Raw genomic sequence first — 27,660 nt, 5'->3', positions numbered from 1 at the left:
ATATTACATCTTGTAACAAGGGACATAATAGGTCCCCTTTTAACCCATAGAAGAAGAAAAAAAGACACATGGTCTACAGCTACAGTCTGTTTCATTTGGATCCTTTTGAGAAAGAATTTTACCGGCATCAGCCTGTCCACTCCATTTTGAAATGACAATGAATTGGCCATGACTATCAAAAGCATCTGAATCATACATCTGTCGTGAGTTTTCTGCTTTATGAGTCACATCCAGCAGACCAGTCGAAAACGAGAAGCTGCCGACTCTTTGCCTCTTTATGGGCGAAATCAGGAAAACCTGGCCCATATATCAGCGTTGCGGCTGGGGACACAAGGACACAGAGAGGGGCAGTGTACGGCAGGAGGGGGAGGAGGGGCGGCTGGAACGGCCAAACGCTCTCACAGAGGTGGTTTTGTGGGACAGAGAGGATGCTGGGTAAATTCACACTATGGTTTTTTGTAAAGAGAATCAAACGGTTGGCCGATCAAACAGAAAGTCAGACGCTCTGTAGACCTTAGCAAGGAAGGTTTGACTTCTTAAAGGTCAATGGTAAAGAGTCTCAAAGTTCACTTAGTGGCGATGTACGTCATGGGGTTGGGCGAAAGGGAAATTGTGAAACACCTTGTGACATTCACTTTGAGTCTAATAATCAACTTGTCTACTAGTGTAATTGTATTAGATTTGCAGTTTCAGGACTGAAAATGTGCACTGTCAGTATGTACATGTCAAAATCTGGTTAATCAGTGTTTACGTGTGACGCCTGTAGGATTTATGTGTTTGAAGTTTGATTTTTGTTGCTACTATTGAATTTTTTGCCTGTAATGAGACAAAAATTAGATAAGATAATGCAGAAATTGATTTGTATAAATGAATGACAATACTGTTGTCTTTGTTTAATGAAAGTTATGCAAGCCACATGACCATAATGTTCATTTTGAATAGTTTTTTTTTTTTTTTTGAAAAGTGGGAATTTGCGTACGTGTACAAATGACATTGCCCAGCACAGTTTGTCATGATGATTTTTGACTGTTGTGAAAGGTGAGATTCATCCTGTTTTGATAGGAAACAATGCTCTGGTGTTGTCAAGATTATATCTGCTACTGTACTTTGTTGAAGTGGAACTATTGATCTTTACTCCCTTTAAACCAGGTGTCACGCTAGCAACAGAAAACACAATGTGCATCAAGAGGGAAAATCAAAATCAGATTGAAAATAGATTTGTGGTAGATTATAGTAATTTACTCTACACAATAAATTGTAATAAATAACATTATTAGAGATTATATAAAGAGAATTCAGATGTGCTTATTATTAATTTGCTCAAATACAACCAGAAACAGTAATGCTGTGAAATATTATTACAATTTAAAGAGGCTACATGCGATTTTCTGAAATTTAAACTCGCGACTGACACCTGTGGCCAAAAAACGGAACTGCTCTTCCTTTCTGCTCGCTCTCGTAATTGCACACTTCACAAGTCATCCGCTGCAAAGAAGTCAACATTATGTTTACAGAGGTAAGAACAGTCAAAAACATATATTGTTTGAGAAACTAAGTTTGTTTGCTGACTAGCGGTGGTGGCAGAGTGATCTGAAACGTTTAACATGAACGCGCTTGACGTCATATCCGCAGACAGCGCGCGAAAAATCCGACCCGACAGAAAATAGGAAAAATAGGATACAGGCTTATAGGTGCACCCACTGTGAGCTGACAAGGTGTCAGTATGCTCATCAGGAGATGTTTGAGTCATAAATGGTCAAATAAAAAGGCTATTGTTACGTTTATTTTGGGGAAAAAAGTTGCATATAGCCTCTTTAAGATAATGTTGTCGATTTTCTATTATATTTTAAAGAAAATTAAAAAAAAAATTATATTACATAGATTTTAAAATGCTGATTTGGTCCTCAAAAAAACATTTCTTATTATCAATGTTGAAAAGTGTTCCTTAATATTTTTGTGGAAACCATGATACAATGTATTTTTTAGGTTTATTTGATAAATAAAAAGAACAAAAGAACAGCATTTATTTGAAATAGAAATCTTATGTAGCATTATAAATGTCATTTTTGATCACTTTAATGTATCCTTGCTGAATAAAAGTATCAGTTTCTTAAAAAAAAAAACTATGGACAATAAAATATTTATGTTTTACAAATATCTAAAATAATCAGATTTTACCAAAATGATCCTAACCATAATTTTAGACATCACTAGTTGCAGTGGCACATGCTTGGCTTCATTTAGGCCCCTGGTGAAAGTTGCCCAGTCGTTGTTCTCTCTCAAGCTCCCGTGGCGTTGACATATTGATGCTTTTATTCGTGTGTATCCATGCCAGGCTTTAGATCTACACACACGGCTTAAATGGACTCCATATGTGAAACATCTTGAGCGCAGGAGGCTTCTCTAAAATGACCTTATTCATCAGGAGTAATGCACTGTATATCCCTCACAGACGTCAGCAGGGTTAATGCAAACCCTTCGCTCGGTTTTACAGCGGTTGCGCACATGGGATCCGGAGCTCATTGTTGGATGTGGTCACTTTATTTGTAGGTGCTCGCTGGAACTCAGTGATTAACTCATCAATTAAACTCAAGGGATAAACTTTATTGAAGCGTTTGCGTTCATGCTAATTGACGCATGTGGTATTTGTGCCACATGACCAATTATAGGAGCATGCTGATGAATACCATATTAATTAATTGGCTGTCTTAGTCAATCCACAGCAGAAAGCCACACTTGCTGAATGTTTTGTTTAAATCGGGCCTTTTTTCTTGCTAAATGTTTGCATTTAAATGAGAGGCTTAAGATATTATTGTGATTTTAAAAAGATAAAATGTTATGTGGGGATAATATGAGGCCTGAAAATTGCTCAAGTACGTGAACACAGGAACTTCTAGTAATCTCGAGTCACATGCCACTGCATTCCTGGCTGTGTCAGAGTGCAATTCATAATGCAACGCAGGGACATTTGCATTGTCAGCATTGCCACAGTTTGTTTTTAACAGTGGAAGCACATTACATTTCTGGTTTTGTATAGCCACAAGATAATAAACATTAGACATGTGTGATAAAATTCAAAAGTTTAGAGTCTGTAAGTCTCTTATGCTCTCTGAGACAGCATTTATTTCATCCAAAAATATATATATATATATTGTGGAATATTATTACAATTTAAAATAACAGTTTTCTATTTGAATATATTTTAAAATGTATAGCACATACCTTATTTTACTCATAAATTGAATAACCATAGGAAAATCTTGAGGGAACCAGCGTCGAATTAGTCTTCCGGATTTTGATGTCATCCCTGCACCACTCTTACGCATCTTCTGAATTATTACAAAATCTCCAGAACAAAAAACACAGGCAAAGACGCAGCAGAAACAAGCGATAGAAGCATTGCCAACGCAATAACATGATCATCAAACTTTAAACAGCATATAAATCAAAACTGCCTGATGTTACTGAATGAAATGTCGACCCTTTGGGGGTGTTGATGGACTCTATCTACACTATGTGTTTTGATCATCGTTCTGAATCCCATCCAGACGTAGACTTTGACAAAAACACGATTTTCTCAGCTTTTTTTAAGTAAACTTACCCACATTTAAGTTTTGATAAAAAAGAATGCAAGTATCTGCTCTTTCTTTTAATATATTGTATGTTCAGATATTCATACAACACAATATTCTGGGGGCCATGAAAATTTTGTGAAAATTATCAAAAATGCAGGCGCAAGCTGGCAACTTTTTAAAAAAATCATGCGTTTGCATTTGTCTGACCTGAGACTTCTGGTGGTTTGTGTGCAATACAGATCTGTGAGCAAAGTTTGAACTGGAAGCCAGATGAACTTGTCAGTGCAACATTTCCGAGGTCATCCTGCAACGAGGCAGGGAATAAATGGTTAATTCGGACAAAATTTGCAGCCTGAGGGGAGACTCCAGCCTGAGTGTCGCACGGAAATCCGCTCCACGATTTAGCGGCGTCTCAACCTCCGGGGAAGTGGTTTACTTTGCTTGGCTCCTGTTGAGCTTTGACTGGATGCTGGCCAGCGAGGGGGGTAAAGTTTGCCTCTCGGGTTGCTCCTGCAAACACAGCCCTGGCTTTGATTTCATACCTCCTTCTAGTTAGCCCTATCGGGGAATCAAATGGAGGTGGTGGGGGTTCTATGAGTCCTGATTTCTCACTAAATCCCAATACCACCTTGGAAAAGGCTTGTGTCTGCTAAAAGATCAGAGGCTCGCTGTAAGGGTGGTGGAGTCTTTCATTGCAGACCTTTCTTCAGAATTTGTAGTGGGTGTAATTCATTTTTCTAAGATTTAGGCCTTTTTACTGTTGTCCTGTCAACTCTTTGTCCAGCAGTCTTGTCAAAAGTATATATTTTTAACTTGTTCAATTAGATCAAATATTTTCAAGGGTGATACTGATACTATTAAAGGGTTAGTTCACCCAAAAAATAAAAATTATCCCATAATTTACTCACCCTCAAGCCATCCATCATAAAAGTAATTCATAGGGCTCCAGACAGTTAATAAAGGCCTAACTCTCATTATTGTATATAATACATTCATATGAATTTACAATGAATATATTAAATAAGTACAAATATTTGTATTGAAGTATATTTTTAAGTTAGAAAATGTCATAATGCCACATTCATTTCCCCAGTATTTTGAAGTAACCACTGCATTGTGTATTAGGTTTAAAGGAAATTATCCATATACTTACACTGCAATCATGAGAATCTAATGAGAATCAGCAACGAAAATAACGACAAAAATAAAAACTCAAAAGTAAACTATTCAGACTTTTTATGATAATGAACAGCTGGAGGGAAAATGTGCTTAATCTACATTAATATAAATGGGAAAAAATGTATAATGGTCTTAAAAATATTATTTTATTTACTTTTTTTTTTAATCTCCTACTCGTTTTTGATCAGATTTATCCATCAAGATAATTTACTAACAAGATAGAGCATTAATCATTTTCACTATTCTCTCCACATTTTGGTTTCAATTAAATGCATTTTCAGTCAACAGAAGAGGAGAGAAATAGGGAATGAGTTTTAGAGTCCCTCCCACTAAGCTCCCCCGGGTCTGAGGCTCATTGACACATCAGCACAAGGCGATGTGAGGAGAAAGAGACTGACTAGCTGACAGACTGCACAGTAGGTGAGTTTGGAGACACAATGGAAAGGACTATGCAGCGAGCAGTAAACTAGTAATCCAGCTGCTATCAGAACAGAATGACTGTGCTATCACCAGCAGCACTCGGCTCACCATGAAAGATCACTGCGGACCACCTTTTCAGATGCCGGATCCTGAATACATATCCGTGTGTCTCTTACCAGATGAGTCCTACCAGAAGCTGGCCGTGGAGACCATGGAGGAGCTAGACTGGTGCCTGGACCAGCTGGAGACCATCCAGACGTACCGCTCCGTCAGTGACATGGCCTCCAACAAGGTGAGATGGCACTTGCTCTTTAAAACTCCAAAGCTGCTTTCTGCTTGAGTCGATGCAAATTTGAACTAATGCTAACTTTCTTTGTGATAGAATAGTACTTTTTGATGCCTTCCACATTTTTTTATTTCAAAGCCTAAGTCAATGTTTTGTTGGTATATAAATTAGATGGAATAAGGAGGATTTGACAACCTCTTGTGATTTTCTGCAAACCCTACTGAAGTATATTTAATGATGGTCTATCATACAGTCTCAGACAGTCTGAAAAGTTTAGTCATCTTATTTCCATAGTGCACCATTATTGGTTAGTCACATCTCTCAAATGCAGTTTTGAATCCTGGATTTTTTTTTTATTTTTTTTGTGCTGATACATGGATAGAGTATGCGGTTGTTCATGAACCGTCTGGTCATGTCTGGGAACGTCATTGATGATGAGTTGTTGAGGTGGGTTATTGAGATGTTGTCGCAAAACAATTATATTGTTGGTAGGAACGCAAGCAATAACTTGAAGTGATTGCCTGATTGTTACCCAAAGAATTTCATAAGAAACACTAAAATAATGTTTATGAATTGTAATAGCCTATAGTTTATATCCAGTTTGTTGTCTTGGTGAAAGGCTTTTGGCCCAATCGGCTATTATTTTATTTTAAACACATGAATTCAACTCTGGAAGTGTGGGTGGTTATGGATTCAGTGGATTTACTGGAATCAGTGTTGAAAGGAAACTGTTGAAACACTCATTACTTAACCAAATGATTGAAGCAGTTTTTTTCATGCAGGCATTATTTGAGTACTGCCACTGGCACTGGCCTCTTTTTCACTTGTGACCTCATTGCTTTGTTTACCCTGATACCTAATCAGATCTAGAAAGAGAGCATAGAGTAATAGAGGACGCACATTACCTCACTGACATTGAAGCATTCCAGACTGTATTATACTGCATTTTATCACATGTATGTGATAAATAAATACATACACACATATGTATATATGTATATATAATATATGTATATATATATATGTATGTATATGTATATGTATATATATAAAGTACCAGTCAAAAGTTTGGAAACATTACTATTTTTAATGTTTTTGAAAGAAGTCTCTTATGCTCATCAAGCCTGCAGTTAAAAAAAAACCAAAAAAACCAAAAAACAGTAATATTATGAAATATTATTACAATTTAAAATAATGGTTCTCTTTTTTAATATATTTTAAAATGTAATTTATTTGTGATGCAAAGCTGAATTTTCATCAGCAAGAACTCCAGTCTTTGGTGTCTTATGATCCTTCAGAAATCATTCTAATATGATGATTTGATACTCAGTTATTATCAATGATGGAAACAGTTGTGCTGTTTAATATATTTTTTTGGAATACTTTTTTCAGGATTCATTGATGAGTAAAACGTTAACAGCATTTATTCATAAAAACAGCAATTATTAAAAATAAAAACATTTCTAACAATATAAATCATTACCCTCACCTTTTATCAATTTAACGCATCCTTGTTGAATTAAAGTACTAATTTCTTCAAAAAAAAAAAATAGTTATTGTTCCCAAACTTTTGAACAGTAGTGTATATTGTTACAAAAGATTTCTATTCTAAATAAATACAGTTCTTTTTAACTTTTTATTCATCAAATAATCCTGAAAAAAGTATCTCCGGTTATAAAAAAAATATTAAGCAGCACAACTGTTTCCAACATTGATCATAAATCAGCATATTAGAATGATTTCTGAAGGATCATAAGACACCAAAGACTGGAGTACTTGCTGATGAAAATTCAGCTTTGCATCACAAAAATAAATTACATTTTAAAGTATATTAAAAAAGAGAACCATTATTTTAAATTGTAATAATATTTCATAATATTACTGTTTTTTTTTTTTTTTTTTTTTTTTTTTTAACTGCAGGCTTGATGAGCATAAGAGACTTCTTTCAAAAAACATTAAAAATAGTAATGTTTCCAAACTTTTGACTGGTACTGTATATATACACATGATAGATATATATATACACAAAGTTCAAGAGTTACTCTTTTGGCGTAAATCGATACGTACGGCCATCTGCCGGAAGCTAGTTATTTAAGTTGATAAAGTTTTAAATATGGATATTTTTCTTACACAAACACATCACTTCACTTCAGAAGGCCGTTATTAACCCCCGGAGAGCCGTGTCGAGCACTTTAATCATGAATAGATGCGCTTTGATGGACTTCCAAAGACAGACACCCATTCACTCCCATTATCAAGCTTGGAAGAGCCAGGACATTTTTTAATATAACTCCTATTGTACTTTTCTGAAAGAAGAATGTCATATACACCTATGGCTTCGGGGTGAGTAATTTTCATTTTTGGGTGAACTATCCCTTTAATAAGTTCTAGTCATAATTATATTGTTTATTTCTAAGTAATGTTATTGTTAGTTTATTATTTATTGTTGAAAGTGGAAAGGCAACACATAATGAGATCCTCCTACAGTCTTCAATTCACGTCATTGAATATGAACGACAAAAGACTGAGTCTTCTTGTCACGCCTTTGAAGTTCTGTGAGTAGTAATTGAGTCAGTTCCACCCATGTGTGCAGTCAGAGCAAGAGTAGCGTGGTCTCAGCGCGCCTGTACCTGAGAGGGAGTCGAGAGGGAGGAGGGCTTGTCGTCTACAGTGAGGTGAATCAGTTAGCACTTTGTCTAAGGCATTTCCTGACAGCCGTCAGAGTGAGCTCACAGGCACTGCCTTGCACATGCTCACCAGTACCGCACGAAACACCTTCGCTGCAACAATGGGACTGTGCTACTCGGAGAAAAAGATCAAATTTGGTGTGCTTAAAAGCTGGAGAGAGGTGAGATTTTGTTTGAGTGCAAGTTTTCGTTTGTTTTGTGGTTTAATCTTAAAGCAACCGATTCATCAGTTCACGAGTTTGATTGGTTGTCCTCTTTTGTATAAGAAAGATTGTTATTGATCGTTGTTTGTTGTTAAAAGAAATGAGAATTTATGAGCTCAGAATTGTCTTTCATTTTTGGAAGTTTGAATATATTTAGATGTGTGCAAAAAATGTAATAAATGAATGAAAAAATAAATAAATTGCCAACTCTTTGAAAACGGGGAATAGTGCAGTAGTTTGACTCTCTTAATTTTGTTTTACATTATGTTTCATTTTAAAACTTCATTTTTAATTATAAAGTTCAATTTAAATAATTAATTTAAACTGATCGTTTATTTACAATTTTGATTAATTAATTAACATTTTGTTTTAAACTATATCCTTATTTTACTAAACATACTAAATGTAAAATAACCAAAAAAAAACATTTAATACATTTTAAGTGTTATGTATAAAAAATGATTATAATTTGTTATATATATTTTTTATATTAAAAAAATGACATTTAATTTTTCTTTAGACTTGTTGACCTCGGTTCGACAGTCTAGTTCTTCTATATTATCAGTTGAAGTGTACTTTCATTACATTTGTGCATTTAACAGATGCTTTTATCCGAAGCAACTGGCAAGATATATATTTTAGCAATTTTGCATTCCCTGGGAATTGCCCACATGACCTTGCCGTGGCTAACATCATGCTACAATGTTTGAGTTTCAGAAAAATAGCCTGTTGCAAAACCATGTTCACAACTTCCCAGAACAATACATTACGGGAATACAGCTGATGTGTCAGAAGGGTCATATTTGCTGTTGAATGTGGAGGACTGATTAATAATGTTGAGTAGGCTACCTACTACTTCTGTCTGGCTGGAGTTTTTTTCATGCAAACACTCGGATTATGTGAGAATTTTCTCTGATATGATTATTACTACAGACCAAAGATCATATCATACAGTGAATGTAAAGCTATTTTGTACCATGCATGGGTATTGCATAAAAAATATGCATATACAAATTGAAAAACCTCATTGTTAGTCTTGCAGGTTAAAAGCAGAGCATTGTGGGTTTTGTGTGTTTATGTGCATGTATCCGTCTTTGCTGCGGCAAAGGATGTGGAGTGTAAAGACAGGAGAGAGAGAGAGAGAGAGAGAGAGAGAGAGAGAGAGAGGAGGGTGAAAGGGAGACAGAAAATAACAGAGAGAGAAACAAGACTGTATGGCAGATGCAGCAGATATCATGGAACTCTATCTGGATTTCTCCTTATTGTTGCTGTTTGTGGGAACCTGGCTGGGATGTGAAAGAGAATACAGAGGGATGAGTTTAGGAGAGTCAGCGCTGGGCTTTTGTTTGAGCTGAGAAGAGTTTGTGTATAACTCAAATGAAGAGAGGAGTTCAGGGTTTAGGCACGATCTGAGGACTCCCATCATGCCTGAAGTCAACTACCTGCTCTCAGTGTCCTGGGGTTACATTAAGGTGTGTTTGTGGGTTATTAACCGGCGCACATTGCTTGGAATGCACTGGTTGTTTAATATGGATGTTGCTTGAGTTTCTTGCATTGCTTGGACTGGCAATTGAGAAGTCCAGAAATATTCATACTGTATGAGTTTAACAAGACTTGTCTTGTTTGTTTTAGTTCAAAAGGATGTTGAATCGGGAACTGACACATCTGTCTGAGATGAGTCGCTCTGGAAACCAGGTGTCCGAGTTCATCTCCAACACATTCTTAGGTGAGTCTGAGTTTTCTTTTCATCGTCTTATAATAGGCAATAGCATAAAAACAGATTTATGGAGAGAAGAGAGATTCATACGGTGTTTTTACTGCAGTATGCAGAGTTTCAGACATGTGGGCTAAACTGAGAAACCAAAACATCATGAGAAATATGGTGAAAGCCATATCTCAGATGGTGACAGAGATAAAAGATTGTGGATAACACTTTACCATGAAAACACTGATAGCTAGGAGAGAGTGAGCCTGTTTTTCAAACCAGTCTGATCTGGTCAGGCATCTATGCAGCGAGAGTGTGTGTGTGAGAGAAAGGAGGGCTGAAACTGTAGTCTGCTTTAGTTGCCACAGGGTCACTGTACTCCCCTAACCCTGCCGTTCAGAGCCCTACAGCCTACGCACTTACTCATCAACAGGAGAGTCATCAACGGGGAGATTTTTTAGACAAACACTCTTAATATGCAGTGTTACTGAGAGCTCACACAGCTCAAGCTCTCCTGACTGACAAACAAGAGGTGTTTACGTGTGGTTCTTTGAAGTCAATGGAGAAAATAAATCAAGAGGTTTCTCTCTCATCTCAGGAGACTTTTTTCAATGCATGTTTTAAGTATCAACTTTGTTTTTCTTAAAAGACCTCAGTAGGAATTGACATTAGACACAAGTACTATAAATTGGAGTACTAAAAATATTTACTATGGACCAACTTAAAAAATACTTTTTATTCGAAAATGTGTTCGTTTTTGCCTTGTTTCAAACCTTAAATTGTAATTTATTAATAAAAATACTCTCTCATGTCAAGCAAAAATACTATTTAAACAAAACCATTTCTGTTTTTTGTTTTTTTCTATGGGAGTGTTATTTGCTGACAAACTGAACAAAACAGGTTTAATCCCTAAACCGTTATTTTAGATTTGACCAATATAACAATACACTTATGTAACCACTAAGACTTTGGCTGCCAGCTTCTCCAATAAGCTGAAAATAAACAAAAATCGGCACACTGCCACTTCTGCTCCCATAAGGCAGCTTCTCCAATAAGACCATGGCTTTGCTGATCCAGCTTTATAGTCCCAGCATCAAACCAGCATAAACCAACCTGGGCCATCATTCTGGTCTAAATGGACATTTTCAGCTAGGAACTGTTTGTCAACTGTTGAACTTGTAGGTGGCTTGTACTAACTTTTTTGTGTGCATTTGAACTCACTCAATGAGTCTGAAAAGTCCTGGCTGCTGTTGTGAATTGAGTGTGCGAGTGCTGAAATGAACAATCTCATGAGTAACAGGCCGAAAACTCCCCCCCGTAGATAAACAGAATGAGCTGGAGATCCCTTCGCCCACTTCGAAATCGCGGGAGAGGAAGAGGAGGCAGCAGCAGCTCATGAATCAGATCAGCGGGGTGAGGAAGGTCACGCATGGCCCTGGTCTACCCAGCAGCAGCAGTACGGCCAGGTTCGGCGTGAAAACAGATTTGGAGGACTTGCTCTCTAAGGTATAGTTGTACGTTACAGACCACCTGTTGCATGGAAATCGAGCAATTTTGTCGAGTTTGTACCGTAATTGGACGTATCCTCTCTTGTCTTATGTAGGACCTGGAGAACATCAACAAGTGGGGTCTGAACATCTTCAAAGTTTCAGAGCACTCTCACCACCGGCCTCTGACCTGCATCATGTATGCCATCCTTCAGGTTAGTACATAAAAAAAGCTCATCTCACAAGTGAAGAGATGTGTTTTTTAAAAATTAAATGTAACTAAAGCATGTTTTTTTCCACGTAGGAGAGAGATTTAATGAAGACATTCAAGATCCCAGTGGACACCTTTGTGACATACATGATGACCCTTGAAGACCACTACCACGCAGACGTGGCCTATCACAACAGTCTCCACGCGGCTGATGTGGCCCAGTCCACACACATCCTGCTGTCCACACCCGCACTGGAGGTGAGGAACTCGAATATGTAGCCAGTCATAGCTGTTTCGGAGCCCTTTGAACTGACTTGTCTTTAATCTTCATTATGTGTGAACCCTCTAATCTCTAAACAGCCTGCATGTTTTGTCTGCAGCTGGTTTTCGCTTTGTTTTCTCTTAGTGCAAAAATAAAACTTGAAAAGACAAAGCTGTCTTTTATGTACAAAATATTTTGTTTTATTAAAGGTCATTGGCAAACAAAGTCAAAACTGAATCTGTTTCAACTTAAAGAGTTGTGTTATGATGCTTGAACTGTGTGCAACACACAGTACTTGACCTAGTTCAATGCATTGAGGAAAGTTGATCCACGTCATGCAACAGTCCTTTCGCCGTTATTATTCACAGGCAGTCTTTACAGACCTGGAGATCCTGGCCGCTATCTTTGCAGCAGCCATCCATGACGTGGACCACCCAGGGGTTTCAAACCAGTTCCTAATTAATACCAGTGAGTGTGTTTTATCTTCTCCTCCCTTTACATATTGAAGACTATGCATGCTTATGAGTCGAAACTGCTGCAGTTACTGCAACTCAAACCATATGGAAGAGCAAAGCCTCAATGTTATGACTGTTATGTTATGACCATGCCTCTCTTTACTGCAGACTCCGAGCTGGCGCTCATGTACAATGATGAGTCTGTTCTCGAGAACCATCACCTAGCGGTTGGTTTCAAGCTCTTGCAAGGGGAAAACTGTGATATGTTCCAAAACCTCTCCAAGAAACAGCGACAGTCTCTCAGGAAAATGGTCATTGACCTGGTAGGCTGGTTTAAAAATTACATTTATAAAATGAAATGCAAGTATTTGAACTTGAAAGTGCTTATTAGCTAGTTAATGCATTAGCTAATGTTAACTAATAGGATCTTGTTGTAAAGTGTTACCCACCAAACACATACAGTAAAAAAAAGTTGCTGTCTTAAATTTTTAAGTTCAATCAACTTGGATGTTTAAGTCATTTCAACTTCAATTACATTAAACTGACTTAAAAATGAGTTGAAACTTAAAGGGGGGGTGAAATGCTCATTTTCACTCAATCTCCTGTTAATCTTGAGTACCTTGCATCCTTCATATCTCCAAAAAGTCTTTTGTTTTATTATATTTTTAATTGAAAGATAGGCTGTACCGAGTCTTTCCGGAAAAAAACGAGCGGCTGGGGGCGGGCCGTTTGGGCGAAGCTTAGCTGTGCTAACGCGCCGAGCTAACAACACACAGAGACATTTGTTCAACAGTTTTACTCACCGTTCCAACGCACGACCGCGAACCTTTATCATTGTGACTGCTCGATCCTTAAGCATTAGACGATCTGCAAATCCGTCGATCTGGGCTTTGTTTATAAAACAATCATCGTCGAAATGCAGGGAACAACAGTCTTACACAACTCCGTTTATGCTCAGGAAAACAAACTCCATCCACGGGTCCCTTAACGCCGGGTTCTTTGGGAATCTGTGCAGGGTTGTCTTGCCCTGGCAACCAAAAACACACTTCTTTGGTGACATTGACTTCTCAAAAGCCGGGCAGGGCGCTTTGATGGCAAACTGCTTTCGCTCTCTTGCTCTGGTCTACGGTTGCGCGCGCGCCCGCGATCTTACCGGAGAAGTGCCCTTAGGACCCGTATAAGGAAATTCCGCTCTATCTTACGTAAGACAGAGCCATACTCGAAAAAAACTTTCCGAAACTTGTGACAAACCGGAAGGAGTATTTTTGGAACAAAAATACTCCTTCAAACGTACAACTTAATTTTTGAAACTTTGTCCATGTTTAGCATGGGAATCCAACTCTTTACCAGTGTAAAAAACTCAGTATGCATGAAATAGCATTTCACCCCCCCTTTAAAAAAGTTGAAAATTACTTAACTTATTTTAATAGTTTAAAATGTACTTTAAAGTAAAACTTTTAATTGAAGTTTTTCACCCTTACACAAAACTCTCACTCGCACAGATTCCTATTGAAATGACTGGGCCTGCAAAAATGCGTCGAACAAACTAAGTCTCCATCTCTCTCAATAGGTACTAGCGACAGACATGTCCAAGCACATGAGCTTACTGGCTGACTTGAAGACAATGGTCGAGACCAAGAAGGTGACGAGTTCAGGAGTGTTGTTGCTCGACAACTATACGGACAGGATACAGGTGAGTCTTGGCTTATGTGTCCTCAACAACAACATTCAGTTCTTCACTGCTTCCTCATCATTCAACGTCATGTCTCACTATGTCCACAGGTCTTAAGAAATATGGTTCACTGTGCCGATCTCAGCAATCCCACCAAGCCATTGGATCTGTACCGGCAATGGACGGACCGCATTATGGAAGAGTTTTTCCACCAGGGTGACCGAGAGAGAGAGCGAGGCATGGAGATCAGCCCAATGTGTGACAAACACACCGCTTCAGTGGAGAAGTCTCAGGTGGGCATCCATCGCCTCCAAGTCATTCCTTGTGGAAAAAGAACTACACTTTAGCATACTTTTAAAAAGAGCACTTATTATGGAAAGAATATACTTAAGTGTGAACTGAAGAGAATGTTTTTCTGACATTTAACTGAATGTTATTTACAATTCAATTTATATTAAGTTCAATTAGTGAACTTAAAAGTGCTTTTTGAAACACTTAAGTAGGCTTAATAAATAAAAGTAGGTTTCATAGTTTTATAGTCAAGCACTTTGCATGTGCTTTATGTTGTTAAATGTTATGTTGTTAATGTATGTTAGTTAACACATCGAAATAAGTGTACTTTACAGCATGACAACAGATTATTAAACTATTTAAAAAGCATTTTAAAGTAAAACTTAATTTGACATTGTTACAAAGTGGACTTTTAAAAGTGTACTTAAGTGTACACTTAATGGCCTTTTATTTCATTATTATATTATCTGCAGATTTGTTTTTGTTTTAAATATACTTTGAAGATTTTAAATACTGGACATTCAATACAATTAAGTGCATTTATTTTGGTCAAGTCTGGCTATTTCTAGAAGGGACTTATCATTTCTTTGTTTTCCTTTTAGGTTGGTTTCATTGACTACATCGTACACCCGCTATGGGAGACTTGGGCGGACCTGGTGCATCCAGATGCGCAGGATATCTTGGACACTTTAGAAGAGAACAGGAACTGGTACCACAGCATGATACCACAGAGTCCCTCCCCTCCCTTTTTCGAAACGGGAACTGACGGTGGAGATAAGTTTCAGTTTGAGTTGGAGGACGAGGAAGGAGCCAAGCAGGATACAGAGAACCTCTTAGAGACAGACAGTGTAGAGACTGTGACGCATTCACCTTCATCTGCCGAGACGTAGCACCTCACTTCGTGTTGGCCGTATTTGATGACAGAGTAAAGTGGAGGAAGGTTATTCTCCTGCTATCTGAGAATCCCACTGAGGACCACTGTGTCTTGGGACTCTGCTGTTGTTACAGAGCCTATAATGGGGAGCGAGCGAACATCCTACACAATATAGTTTTCACAGAATTTGCAAGAATCCAGTCAAGTCGGACATTGGCACATGGACGGACGGGCGTACCCCGAAAGTGCCATAAGCTGGATTTTCTTAATCGGACACTACAGTCTGATCTGAATGTTGGAGTGGGATTCTGTGAAGGAGAAATGCTGACCCTCATATAAGAGGGGTTTGTACTACAACATTAAATGGACTTTTTTGTAATAAAAAAAGAAAGAAAAGACTACTTTTTTGTACTTCAAAAGTGAGGAATGTCGTCATGCTGAAAGTAAAAGCATAATTCCCAGTCCTGTATTGGGAATGCAGTCTTCCTAAATTTTAGAAAACAGAATAATCTATTTCTTGTGCCAGCATACTTTATCTTTATTTAATACAAAACCTTTGTACTTTGTAACACAGTTTCTCTAAAAGGCGTTCTTATAAAGCGATTCCTCTGGTACAGCTAATGTGGTGTTTTATGTCGTATTAAGTTTTAAAAAAAAAGGATCCAAAGAGTCCAGCATTTTAGTGGTTACTCTTTAAGGAATGTCCTGGGCTGGATATAAATTAAGCTCTTTTGATTGTATTAGTGGCAATTATGTTGATTACCACTGAATATTTATATATAATTTCTTTTACTTGTATTGTATTTCCATTGTAAGAGCCATTATAAGTACAATAAGGAACTACTTATTGATTTTTGCTTTTTTTAAAAACTGTTGGATAGTCTGAATTGAATTTATGGTCAAAATTATTTTTTCTTTGGTAACTGACATCATCCCACAGATGCTGTTGATCGAGCTGCACTAGTATTGAACCCAGATCATTCCTTTTAAACCACTTTAATATGGGAAACAAACATCCCTTAATAACAACATTTAAAACTGTTTTTTATGTACTAAATATTTAAAAATGACCTCTTTGTGTCTGTAAATGTCACTAAGATCATACTTTAATGTCAGAAACAAAAGAGACTTCAGATTTAACATAAAAAATGTCAACTCTTATAATGTCAACTCATTTCTTAGAATCTAAGCTGTTAATATTCACGGAACAAAGTCAACAATAAACCTCAATTACACAATCACTGATGTCAAACTGATGTTACTGGTCAGGAACGGGTGTGGTGAACGCACGTCATTCTGACTGAGATTAGCCTTTAAATCAAAAAGTATGTTTTTTTTTCCTAACAAGATGTATACTATTTGCTTCTGCTTACTTTTTTTTTGTTAATGTGCATTTTTTCTTCTTCTTTTTATTTGATTCACGAAAGCATGACTACATTTTGCCACAGTTCAACTGACGTAATTTGCCCAAATTGAAATTACGGTTACAGTATGAAGCTAAACCTTGTCTTTTCTACTCTTAGTCATTGTGAAGCGGATGATGAACAAGCACACTGTGGAACAACTGTGATTTCACTGGTGGAATCCCAGTTATCTCCATTATTATTATATTTATTGTTATTATATTATCGTTTTTAGTATTAATCCTCTGTTAAAGTTGTGTTGCACATTTCTTATTTGTCAAAAAAAGAGAGATTAAACAAAAAAAGAATTGAAAATGTTTTGGTCTGCAAGTGATGTAATTTCTTTTGCACGCTCCATGTCTATCTATAGCGGCAGACGGCCTAGAATTGTACTGAACCAAACGGGAAAATTTGTCACTGTAACATTCCTGCACATAATATAAACCATATAGCTACAAGAAAGAAATAGTGTTCACACTTTATATTAGGTGTCTAATTACTATTAACTTACATTAAAGTTAGGTACAATTGTCAGAGGATGGTGATGAAGGAAGGAGATGGATATAATTCCAGCCATTTTATTTACAAACCAAAAATAAAGAAGGTAATACACTGAACTGCAACCTGAGGAGGGTTAAAATACACCAAATAATGGGGGGACTCTGATCAACTAATGACAACAAATGAATAGCAGGAACAGGGAACAAAGGCAATGGGTACAGGAACAAAACCACAACAAAGCATCCACGTAACAACATTGTATTGTGTTCATGTTGTATTGTGAAACACTTTTGCTGCTACTGTATGGAGGTGGGATACGGGTAAGTTAAGGGTCAGGTTTGGTGGTATATGGGTAGGTTTAAGGGTGGGTTAAGGTTTAAGGGAAGGGTCAACAGTGTAATTTTTTTTACTAAATTTAAGTACAATGTAAACAATAAGTGCATTCAAATCATTAATTTAAACGGAATATAAAGTGGGACCAAATTTGTTATATAAAAACAGTATGCAATTATACATGAGACAATTTTGCTTTAGTATCCACCTAGTTTGGCTGTGAGATTTGTGGTTGAGTTATCAGACTTTTTTGTTCATTTTTGTTAATGTATGTGTTAATTGAAGACTAGCAGTGATGTAAAAAGTCCTTACAACAAATGCATCAAAAGTATGCCTTTTAAACCAACAGAAATCCAAGATTATTATAAAAAAATATTGAATGCTTCATTTCATTTCACGTTATTGCATTTATTAAACACGTACATGAAAACGGGTGGAATAATTAGCCGTTAGCTATTTCCCCTGAACACGCTGATAAAACAAACACTAAAAACAGAATGAAACAACGTACTCATTCACCACATATCTGAGTAGAGATCATGCAGACGTGACAGTCAGCAGCTGCCAACTAGAAACAAATGAAGTGCATCCTGCTCAGCAAGACTGGTTTCATAGAGTTACATTTATGCTAAAGGTTACCAGTAATGTCGATGATCAGCTTCAGCATGCTGACCTTTGTGTAGCGAACGCTGTGCTTTGACTGACTGAATTTAAAGTTGTTACAAAGCATCTTTGGATATCATGGGATGCCACCCTAGAAATTTGATTCGATTGAAACAAACCCCTCACGTTTAGGGCTATTCACTCTAAAAACAAATGCTTTGGCTCAACAACAACAAATGCAACAGTTTGCATCAATCTGTTTGAGTTATAACAACTTCTATTGACATATTCAACCAACAAACTACACTGAATTTGTGGCGTAAGTTAATTATTTAAAAAACATTGGCCTACATGTTCCAACTAATTTCAACAAAATTGAGAGGTGGTTCTGGAACCAATTAATCTTATCTATCCACAAAAACTTCAACATAACCGAAACTTTTAAGCAACATAAAGCGATAACTATAAAGATAACCGATAACTATATTAGCGTCCACACCAGGGCTGGACTGGGACAAAAAATCGGCCCGGGCATTTTGGCCCAGACCGGCCCACTATATGATCATAAACACCACCTATCTTTGCACGCCCTTAATTATATGCATACCTATTCATTAAAACCACTAATGCCATGTAATGAGTGAGTATAGGAACGAGTGAGAGTTAACAGATGAAATAAGTAAAAATTTGACATTTATTAATACAGCTGAACTATACTACACAGTGATGAATTCTGAAACAAGCTATAAGCTGCATTGGCATGGCAATACTTACAATTCTTACAGGATTTTTGTTAAAACTATGGTGGTGGGACCTCGTTCCTTCTCCCCCCCCCGTGAGAAAATTTTGTGCATTTTAATGTTAAATTCATCAATCTGGTGCACTTTCAGAGTTCAAAATTTCAAAGCTCCAACCCATATTCAGTGTGCAAATTAAACAAAAAAAAAAAAATTCAAACCTCTTTTAGTTACAGTGTCTATTTACATTACACCTACTACATAATAATTATAATATTAATCCAATGACAGTAATAGCCATATTTTGTAAAACAAATGCACTAAAAAATAAAGGAAACTTTCATAATTAGTGTTGTACCAATTTCTATACTTGAAAGAGATAAGCACATGATCTTTTATTTTGACGCAAACTGCATCAAGCTTTTATTTTGGCGGAAAACATGGTTTACAAACGCCTCTCATTAAATTTCTAGTGAATTGCGGTAATCGTCAACTATGCAGATGTGGAAATAATCTGTAACTGGGTTATGGGTTCCTACACTCATGACATGGCCTAAGTGTTTTGAAAGTAGTTCTGCTTTACCGCAGGCTCTACACTTTCTCATCTCTCTCCTGATCCTCCTCACTATCCTCATCATCACAGGAGCTGATGAAGGTCAGAAAACATATATTTTGACACAGTTTACACAGTGTCTGCTTTAAGGGCCTGGTTCTATTGTTTCACGCTATTTCTCTGCACATTCCTTGCGTTTCTTCTCCATCTCGCTGACTATTTTGACAGATACACAATGACACTGCTGCACGCTCGCTCACTCGTTTAAAGTTGTGATTGGGCCAGCCCAGTGTCAATCAAGAAAAGAGCCAATGGGCCGCTGATCTGCGAGTTTCATGGGCTGGTCTGTCAGAAAAAAAAAAAACTAACAGACTTTTTTTGACCAATGCATTACACCGGCACAAACCCAAAACAAATCGAATGGGCCGCCGATGTACAAATTTTATGGGCCGTAAAAAAAAAAAAGATGCTGCAGTTTCGTCGCCTGTCGCTTTAAATGCTCAAGCTCTTAAGCAGGATGTATTCTGATTGGCTCTCATGTTTATCATTCATTAGCTGGACAAAATAGTTTTGAAAGTGATTCAAAAAATATTATTTCACTGTGCCGTTATCGTTATAGTTGTGGTGTGGACTCTGCTATTCCTTTATATTTAGAACAATTTAAATCTTTACCGTATCGTTATAGTTATCGTCCTTGGTGTGAACGGGCCTTAATGCTCCTTACGTAAAGCATCCTGGGAACATCCACTGTCCAATTTTCAGAGTTATCAAGACCATTTTAGTTACTAGACAAAAACAAAGTTACTCCATTTTTTTTTTATTATTATTATTGTCACCAGAACTAATGTTTGCAACTTAAAAGGTTTAATTCAATCTTTCATTTGTATTTTTAACTTGCAACCATGCATTTATTTAAGTTGTGGTAAAAAGTCTTTTTTCAATTCAAGTCCTGAATTTCTTTTTTAAAGTGTGACAGAAAAGCTTTGCACAGGTAAGCGCCACTCTAAAAATCCAGTTTGGTAAATATAGCAGTTTACTGAAATATATTTTCTGACACAGTGTTAATAGTAGTACTTGCTTGAATGAACAAAAACTAGACAAAAGAACGGGGGTCTAGGAGTTATCAGAGTACATGGGGAAGATGCTTGGGACGTGCTATTTAGGGTACAGTCCCTTTTTTACAAAAAAATCCCGTGACACTTGGGTTAACTTTTTCCATCGCTGCCATGTCAGTAGCTATGAAAGCTTGGGAATTTTTTTTGGAGTGCCACAAAAACTTTGCAGTGTTTGACGTCAAAGTGCTTGTTGTTCCAGTGAGCAGCATGTGGAAACTCAATACATGTGGGCCACTGGGGGCTTTTCTTAGGGCCCGGAGCTCCAGAGGAGGAAGTGATCAAGCTTCTTCATGGCAAAAACCAGTCTGATTACTTTCCCTTCATGGAAAAGGGCAAATTTCCTGGTAGCAGGATCGTTTATCGTGCACTCAAGATGAGGGCCATGTTGAATATCTGATCACAGAATTCACTCAAGGGGAATACAACAATGAGTTTGTTGACAGAGAAGAAGACAAGACAGGAGGACTGACAGTGACAAACCTGAATGTTTACAGTACATGCATATGTGCATATGTATGCAAGTAGTTGTGCCTGACATACAGAGTAAGTTTAGAAAATCGTTCTAGTAAATCTGTCTCTTTGGAAGGCAATCTGTTGATCACATCTAATCTTCGCCCACACCCAGCACCACAAGCAGAACGTCAAACAACTCAAACAAAGAATAAATTATGTCTTATGTACTCAGACTGTGCTACACTGCTGAACAAACATCCATAATAAAAGTTTCTTATGTTCTATCACTGACAATTGTATCTATTAAAGGGGTCCTATTATGCTCTTTTACTAAGTCTTGATTTTGTTTTGGGGTGTACTACAATATGTTTTCATGCTTGACTGTTCAAAAAATGCATTATTTTTCGCATTTTTTACATTATTACAGCTCCTCTCTCCCCAGTCTGGTTGAACGTGTTGTTTTCGATCAAGCCCCTCCATCCGAAATACAAAATGTGCTGTGATTGGTTAGCTGTGATCTCATTGCCCAGTGTGCTGTGATTGGTTAGCTGGCACAGTGTGTTGTGATTGGTTAGCTGGCCCAGTGTGTTGTGATTGGTTAGCTGGCCCAGTGTGTTGTGATTGGTTAGCTGTGATCTCATTGCCCAGTGTGTTGTGATTGGTTAGCTGGCCCAGTGTGTTGTGATTGGTTAGCTGGCCCAGTGTGCTGTGATTTGTTAGCTGGCCCAGTGTGTTGTGATTGGTCAGCTGGCCCAGTGTGTTGTGATTGGTTAGCTGGCCCAGTGTGCTGTGATTGGTTAGCTGGCCCAGTGTGCTGTGATTGGTTAGCTGGCCCAGTGTGCTGTGATTGGTTAGCTGGCCCAGTGTGCTGTGATTGGTTTGCTGGCCCAGTGTGTTGTGATTGGTTAGCTGGCCCAGTGTGTTGTGATTGGTTAGCTGGCCCAGTGTGTTGTGATTGGTTTGCTGGCCCAGTGTGCTGTGATTTGTTAGCTGGCCCAGTGTGTTGTGATTGGTCAGCTGGCCCAGTGTGTTGTGATTGGTTAGCTGGCCCAGTGTGCTGTGATTGGTTAGCTGGCCCAGTGTGCTGTGATTGGTTAGCTGGCCCAGTGTGCTGTGATTGGTTAGCTGGCCCAGTGTGCTGTGATTGGTTTGCTGGCCCAGTGTGTTGTGATTGGTTAGCTGGCCCAGTGTGTTGTGATTGGTTTGCTGGCCCAGTGTGTTGTGATTGGTTTGCTGGCCCAGTGTGCTGTGATTGGTTTGCTGGCCCAGTGTGTTGTGATTGGTTAGCTGGCCCAGTGTGCTGTGATTGGTTTGCTGGCCCAGTGTGTTGTGATTGGTTAGCTGGCCCAGTGTGTTGTGATTGGTTTGCTGGCCCAGTGTGCTGTGATTGGTTTGCTGGCCCAGTGTGTTGTGATTGGTTAGCTGGCCCAGTGTGCTGTGATTGGTTTGCTGGCCCAGTGTGTTGTGATTGGTTTGCTGGCCCAGTGTGCTGTGATTGGTTTGCTGGCCCAGTGTGTTGTGACTGGTTAGCTGGCCTAGTGTGCTGTGATTGGTTAGCTGGCCCAGTGTGCTGTGATTGGTTTGCTGGCCCAGTGTGTTGTGATTGGTTAGCTGGTCCAGTGTGCTGTGATTGGTTAGCTGGCCCAGTGTGCTGTGATTGGTTTGCTGGCCCAGTGTGTTGTGACTGGTTAGCTGGCCCAGTGTGTTGTGATTGGTTAGCTGGCCCAGTGTGTTGTGATTGGTTTGCTGGCCCAGTGTGTTGTGATTGGTTAGCTGGCCCAGTGTGCTGTGATTGGTTAGCTGGCCCAGTGTGCTGTGATTGGTTAGCTGGCCCAGTGTGCTGTGATTGGTTTGCTGGCCCAGTGTGTTGTGATTGGTTAGCTGGCCCAGTGTGCTGTGATTGGTTAGCTGGCCCAGTGTGCTGTGATTGGTTAGCTGGCCCAGTGTGCTGTGATTGGTTTGCTGGCCCAGTGTATTGTGATTGGCAGCGCTTTTCTTAGATATGATGTTATCCACCACTTAATCATATTTGTCGGAAAACTATGGTAATACAATCAGTAATCGCTCACAAAATCAAGCAAGAGCTTACCAAAGCTACAGTATTTACTACATCAATACTGTTTTGTTAGCAGGCTAGCAGAGGCAAAGCTTTGCCCTCTGTTTACATCATAGCCATCATAGCAACTACATAAAACGTATAATTTGAACTGTTCGTATAAAACACAACTTCAAATGATAAGACGTACTTACAGGTTGTGATCCATAAACAACAGATTATCCCGACAAAATGGGAATGGCCACGTCTTTCAGGAGAAGCTTTTGTGCGTTGTACTCTACCTGTCTGCTTTTTTCTGTAAAATGTGCAGCGCACAAAAAGGTTAAAATCTTCAGGAACAGTGTTTAAAATTGATTTTAACCTCTCTAAATTTGTCAGCCTTAGGACAAACTTTTCCGGGGTGGAAGAAACATCGACAACACTCTTCTCTACGACCATTTTTTTTTTTTTTTGCGTATTCCATGGGCGGAGATTATTTAAATGAGGAACATTATGACTTCATAAGATCCGGAAAAGTGTGTTGTAGTCAAAACGTAGTTTGTTGGAGTTCTTGAAAAGTGGATTCTGTTAAATAAAAATATCTCCCTTTGGAGTAGACTTTGAGCTTTGTAACCTTGCAGCTTTGTTTTAAGATCAAACAGCAACATTACAGATTAAAGTTGAAAAAGTGAAAAAGCATAATAGGACCCAATTTAATAAAAACTTTTTTCTTTGTCTTTTTTTTCTTTTTTACAAATATCTATTGTGGGTTCAATGCATTCCTTCATTTAATTCACCTTTTTTCAGTATTATACTGCATATTAATATTTAGTGCTGAGGAGTAACTGATGTTATCTGGATTACATAATTAGACACAAATTAAATACTTGTAATTAGATTATATTACTTTTTAAAATACCCATTGTCAGAATACAGTGACTTTTTTATTGATTACATGATTACTTAACATTCACAAAATGACAGTAATTCATTGATTCTCCCAAATTATTCTTCTTTATATCTTTTAAATTATCCTTTCCCAAAAGTGTTATGGAACAACACACACAGACTGGCCACTAGTCAGGCGACTACAACCCCCTGCAGTTCCTTCTCAAGCCCTAGTTAGGGAAACCCTGACATAATGCAATGTTTAATGTTGTTGAAAAAAAAAAATTATCTTTGTCATTTTATCAGTATTTTACAAGATTATACTATTCAAAACAATGTAGTAACCTTAGGTCAAAAGTAATCTAAAAGTAGTCAGATTATATTATCTAAAATGTGGAATGTAATAGATTACTAACTACAATGTTTATCATGTAATTTGTATTCAGTGATGGACTACAAATTTGTAAGTAATCTGCCCAGCAATGTTAATAGCCTACTCATATTTATTAATTTCATTGTGCATGGTTTATAGTTTTTTTTTTTTTTTATGTAGAATTAAATGCCAGATAATCTTAATTAAAAAGAAAAGGCTGGGTGTATATTGCATGGATGACTGTAAATAACATGTATTGTTTTATTTTTCTCTAAAATCTGCAATGAATATTCTGTCTATGTCTATTCGGTCAGAGACCTGTAAACTAACCTGAGTTGTTGGTGTAAATTACTGTTAAATGAGTCATGACCTACCTGTTTTCAGTTTGTATTCTCAGATGAGAGTTTCCGGCAGTTGTTGACAAGATTTAAAGATTTCAGTGGCCTTTTACCGTCTCTTTTTACCATCTGAAAATCAGTTTTGGCTGCTGACCCCTTGTGGCTTTATACAATATTGTATAAATAAATATTGTATGCGTGGCAATGTGCCATGCTGAAATGTGTCAGAAAAAACAAAGGACTGAAGACTATTTTGATTCAGTAAAATACAAAGATTATGCTTTTTGAAACTTTAAAAACAAAACTAGCTTTTGTAATGGGGCGAGGGGTACTGAGAATAAGGTGAACCATATTCCTCACGGCTGCGAGTCTGTTAAGAGGAGACGGTCAATGTCCTCTTTATAATTAATCATTTTAATGTATCAAAATCTATTAAATCAGAAAAAGGATTAAGTATTTTCACTAGGGGAATCAGACTTTTTGTCCACCAGCAGGAGGCGCTCTATCATATGAATATCGTTCTCAGGATCAGACCAAGGATCAGACAGTCCGTTTGCCCTCTTTTTATCCCTCCTGTGAATCTACTATTGCTTGGCTCAGGTCATGAATATTAATTACGCAACGTGACGCAGGCCCAACTGATTCGCTGACAGACTTGGCGTAGAACGCTGCGAACCAACGAATCCTACTACGTTGAAAGGATTGGCTCATGAATATCAATTTCTTACGTGACTAGACGCTCCAGGAAGGCTGCCGAACTACGTCGTCGTGACCTTATTAATATTCATGAGTAGGAAAGCCTCTTCCATAGTAGGTTTGGTAATTACGCGACCCTCCCACACTCTCGTTCTCCGTGCATCGGCTGTCTGTCCTCAGCATCCCCTCTGTGGTGATGGCGTGTGCGGATGCTGCTGATGCGGCGGTGCCCGGGGCCTAACACACCGGTTACCGGGAAACCCGCGAGACGAAGACGTGCGGGGCTGGGCAGTATGAGCCTTTCCTTTAACGACCGGTCACCGGATCACTACTGTATCTCGTGTCAGTTTGTTTGCTTGCGTGAAACCGGGGAATGAAGTGCTGCAACCATGATGCAAGGTAAAAATCCACATTGGGCCCTTAAATTCACCGCTGTCTGTTGATATTATTTATTAGCGTGTTAATATTCTCTAGCCGACTGTACTGGTTATGACATCCAAATGCAGCACATGCTTGTTTTGGTGTCTGTCTCCTTGAAGGAGGTGAAGGATTATGTCTCTCACGTTGTATGGCCAGTGTGTGTGTGTGTGTGTGTGTGTGTGTGTGTGTGTGTGCACCGTGACAAACACAAACATCATGATAGCACAGTTAAATTTAGGCTAGGTTATATTTTAAAGGCGGTTTACACATGTGGTCCAGTGCACAGGAAATATGTAACTCCCATGTAAATGTGCCATCAGGATGTTTGTGTGTCTGTGATGATCTGTGGTCTACAGTCCCACCCTCATGATCTTATAGGTCATGATTTATTTCCTCTAATTTAAAGGGATAGTTCATCCAAAAAAAATCCCAATTTATTCACTTTTTTTGTTGTTCCAAACCTGTACGATTTAGTTTCTTCTGGGAAACACAAAAGGGAATTTTGAAGAATGGACTGGTCATTCTTTTCCATGCCATTTCAATGAATGGGGACTGAAGCTTTCAAACTAAAGAAAATACACAAAAGCACCATAAAAGTGCAATATACACTACCGTTCAAACATTTGGGGGCAGAATTTTTTTTAAAGAAATTATACTTTTATTAATCAAGGATGCATTAAATTGATCAAAAGTGACAGTAAAGACTCTTATATTGTTCTATTTGAAATGCTGTTCTTCTGAACTTTCTACTCATCAAAGAATTCTCAAAAAATATCACAGTTTCCACGAAAAATATTAAGCAACTGGTTTCTACAATGATAATAATAAGAAATGTTTCTTGAGCATCACATTATCACCAGAATGATTTCTGAATGATGGAGTAATGATGCTTTGCCATCACAGAAATAAATTATATTTAAAAATATATTCAAATAGAAAACAGTTCTTTTAAATTGTTATAATATTAGGGATGCTCGATATATCGGCCACCATAAATAAGTTCAATTTTAATGTTATCGTTATCGGCCCGATAATAAAATTTGGCTGATATAATAAAGCAGATAAATAATGCATTATTTCCTTCAGCTTGGACACTTAAGAAACATTTTTTAATTACTTTGAAATATAATTGTAATCACTTCAAAAAGGAAAATACAGTTACAGTGTAACATGCAAGTCTGGCATATGGGCTACATAAAATTATAATGAGAACATCATTATAATTGTGTGCTTGGGACATGGATTTAATGGTGAAACTTTTTGTAAATTTTATTGGACATTAGATCGGTTATCGGCTTTCAAATGTAAAGAATTATCGGTTATCATATATATTGATTAATTCCTAAGTAATATTTTAGAAAATACTGTATTTTTGATCAAATAAATGCAGCCTTATAGAGCATAAGAAACAAAAACAAAGCAAAAATTTACTGACTCCTAGTAGGATCTTTTTAATGAATTATTGAATCTGAATCGGTTGGTGTGAGATGAACAAGTTGTGAGCCGACCCATTCACCGGTGATCACTGACAGGTGCTTGCTGGTTAGAAATAACTAATGATATTTTTTTTTACAAACTGAACAGATCCAGTTCTCAACTTATTGACAATGATTTGGTCACAGTGGTTCTCAAGTTAACATCTCTTGCATGAATTTCAATTTGTTTCTCACATCAAACTATTGAATGGTTCAGAAGACTTTGAATGCAGTGTATGTGTTGTATATGGACCACCATTATGATCAGTTTGTATCATTTTTGAAGCCTGAAAGCTAGTCCGCATTGATTATCATTGCAATCTATTATTTGAAAAGAGCAACCAGTACCTTTCTCAAAACTTCTTCTTTTGTGTTCTTCAGAAGAACGAAAGTCATATAGGTGTTAAACAACATAAGGGTGCGTAAATGT

At 37.7% G+C, this 27,660-nt stretch overlaps 2 protein-coding genes across 5 annotated transcripts in view; both read left to right on the top strand.

The window, feature by feature from the left end:
* pde4bb (phosphodiesterase 4B, cAMP-specific b) overlaps positions 1-16,989 on the top strand; it is a 67,655-nt gene extending 50,666 nt beyond the window's left edge. For 2 of the 4 annotated variants that reach the window (XM_081375471.1, XM_081375472.1), the window contains 10 exons: positions 5,354-5,466; positions 9,983-10,076; positions 11,377-11,561; positions 11,659-11,757; positions 11,847-12,011; positions 12,384-12,483; positions 12,639-12,793; positions 14,041-14,163; positions 14,253-14,435; positions 15,036-16,989. In XM_081375471.1, coding sequence (XP_081231597.1) covers positions 5,354-5,466; positions 9,983-10,076; positions 11,377-11,561; positions 11,659-11,757; positions 11,847-12,011; positions 12,384-12,483; positions 12,639-12,793; positions 14,041-14,163; positions 14,253-14,435; positions 15,036-15,323 — 1,505 coding nt within the window. In that variant the 3' untranslated portion in view covers positions 15,324-16,989. Of the gene's footprint in view, positions 1-5,353; positions 5,467-8,007; positions 8,309-9,527; positions 9,823-9,982; positions 10,077-11,376; positions 11,562-11,658; positions 11,758-11,846; positions 12,012-12,383; positions 12,484-12,638; positions 12,794-14,040; positions 14,164-14,252; positions 14,436-15,035 lie in introns of those variants that run through there. The other 2 variants (XM_081375473.1, XM_081375474.1) reach the window with 2 other exon arrangements.
* Positions 16,990-25,615: 8,626 nt separating this feature from the next.
* The window catches only part of sgip1b (SH3GL interacting endocytic adaptor 1b), a 36,038-nt gene continuing 33,993 nt past the window's right edge, over positions 25,616-27,660 (top strand). The window contains exon 1 of the mRNA XM_081373636.1: positions 25,616-25,734. Within this exon, the coding sequence (XP_081229762.1) occupies positions 25,725-25,734 (10 nt within the window). The 5' untranslated portion in view covers positions 25,616-25,724. The remainder of the gene's footprint in view (positions 25,735-27,660) is intronic.

Source organism: Scardinius erythrophthalmus, assembly GCF_964197995.2.
Source record: "Scardinius erythrophthalmus genome assembly, chromosome: 9".
Taxonomy (NCBI): domain Eukaryota; kingdom Metazoa; phylum Chordata; class Actinopteri; order Cypriniformes; family Leuciscidae; genus Scardinius; species Scardinius erythrophthalmus.
Note: the sequence above shows the minus strand (reverse complement) of the source record. Positions and strands in the feature narration are given on the sequence as shown.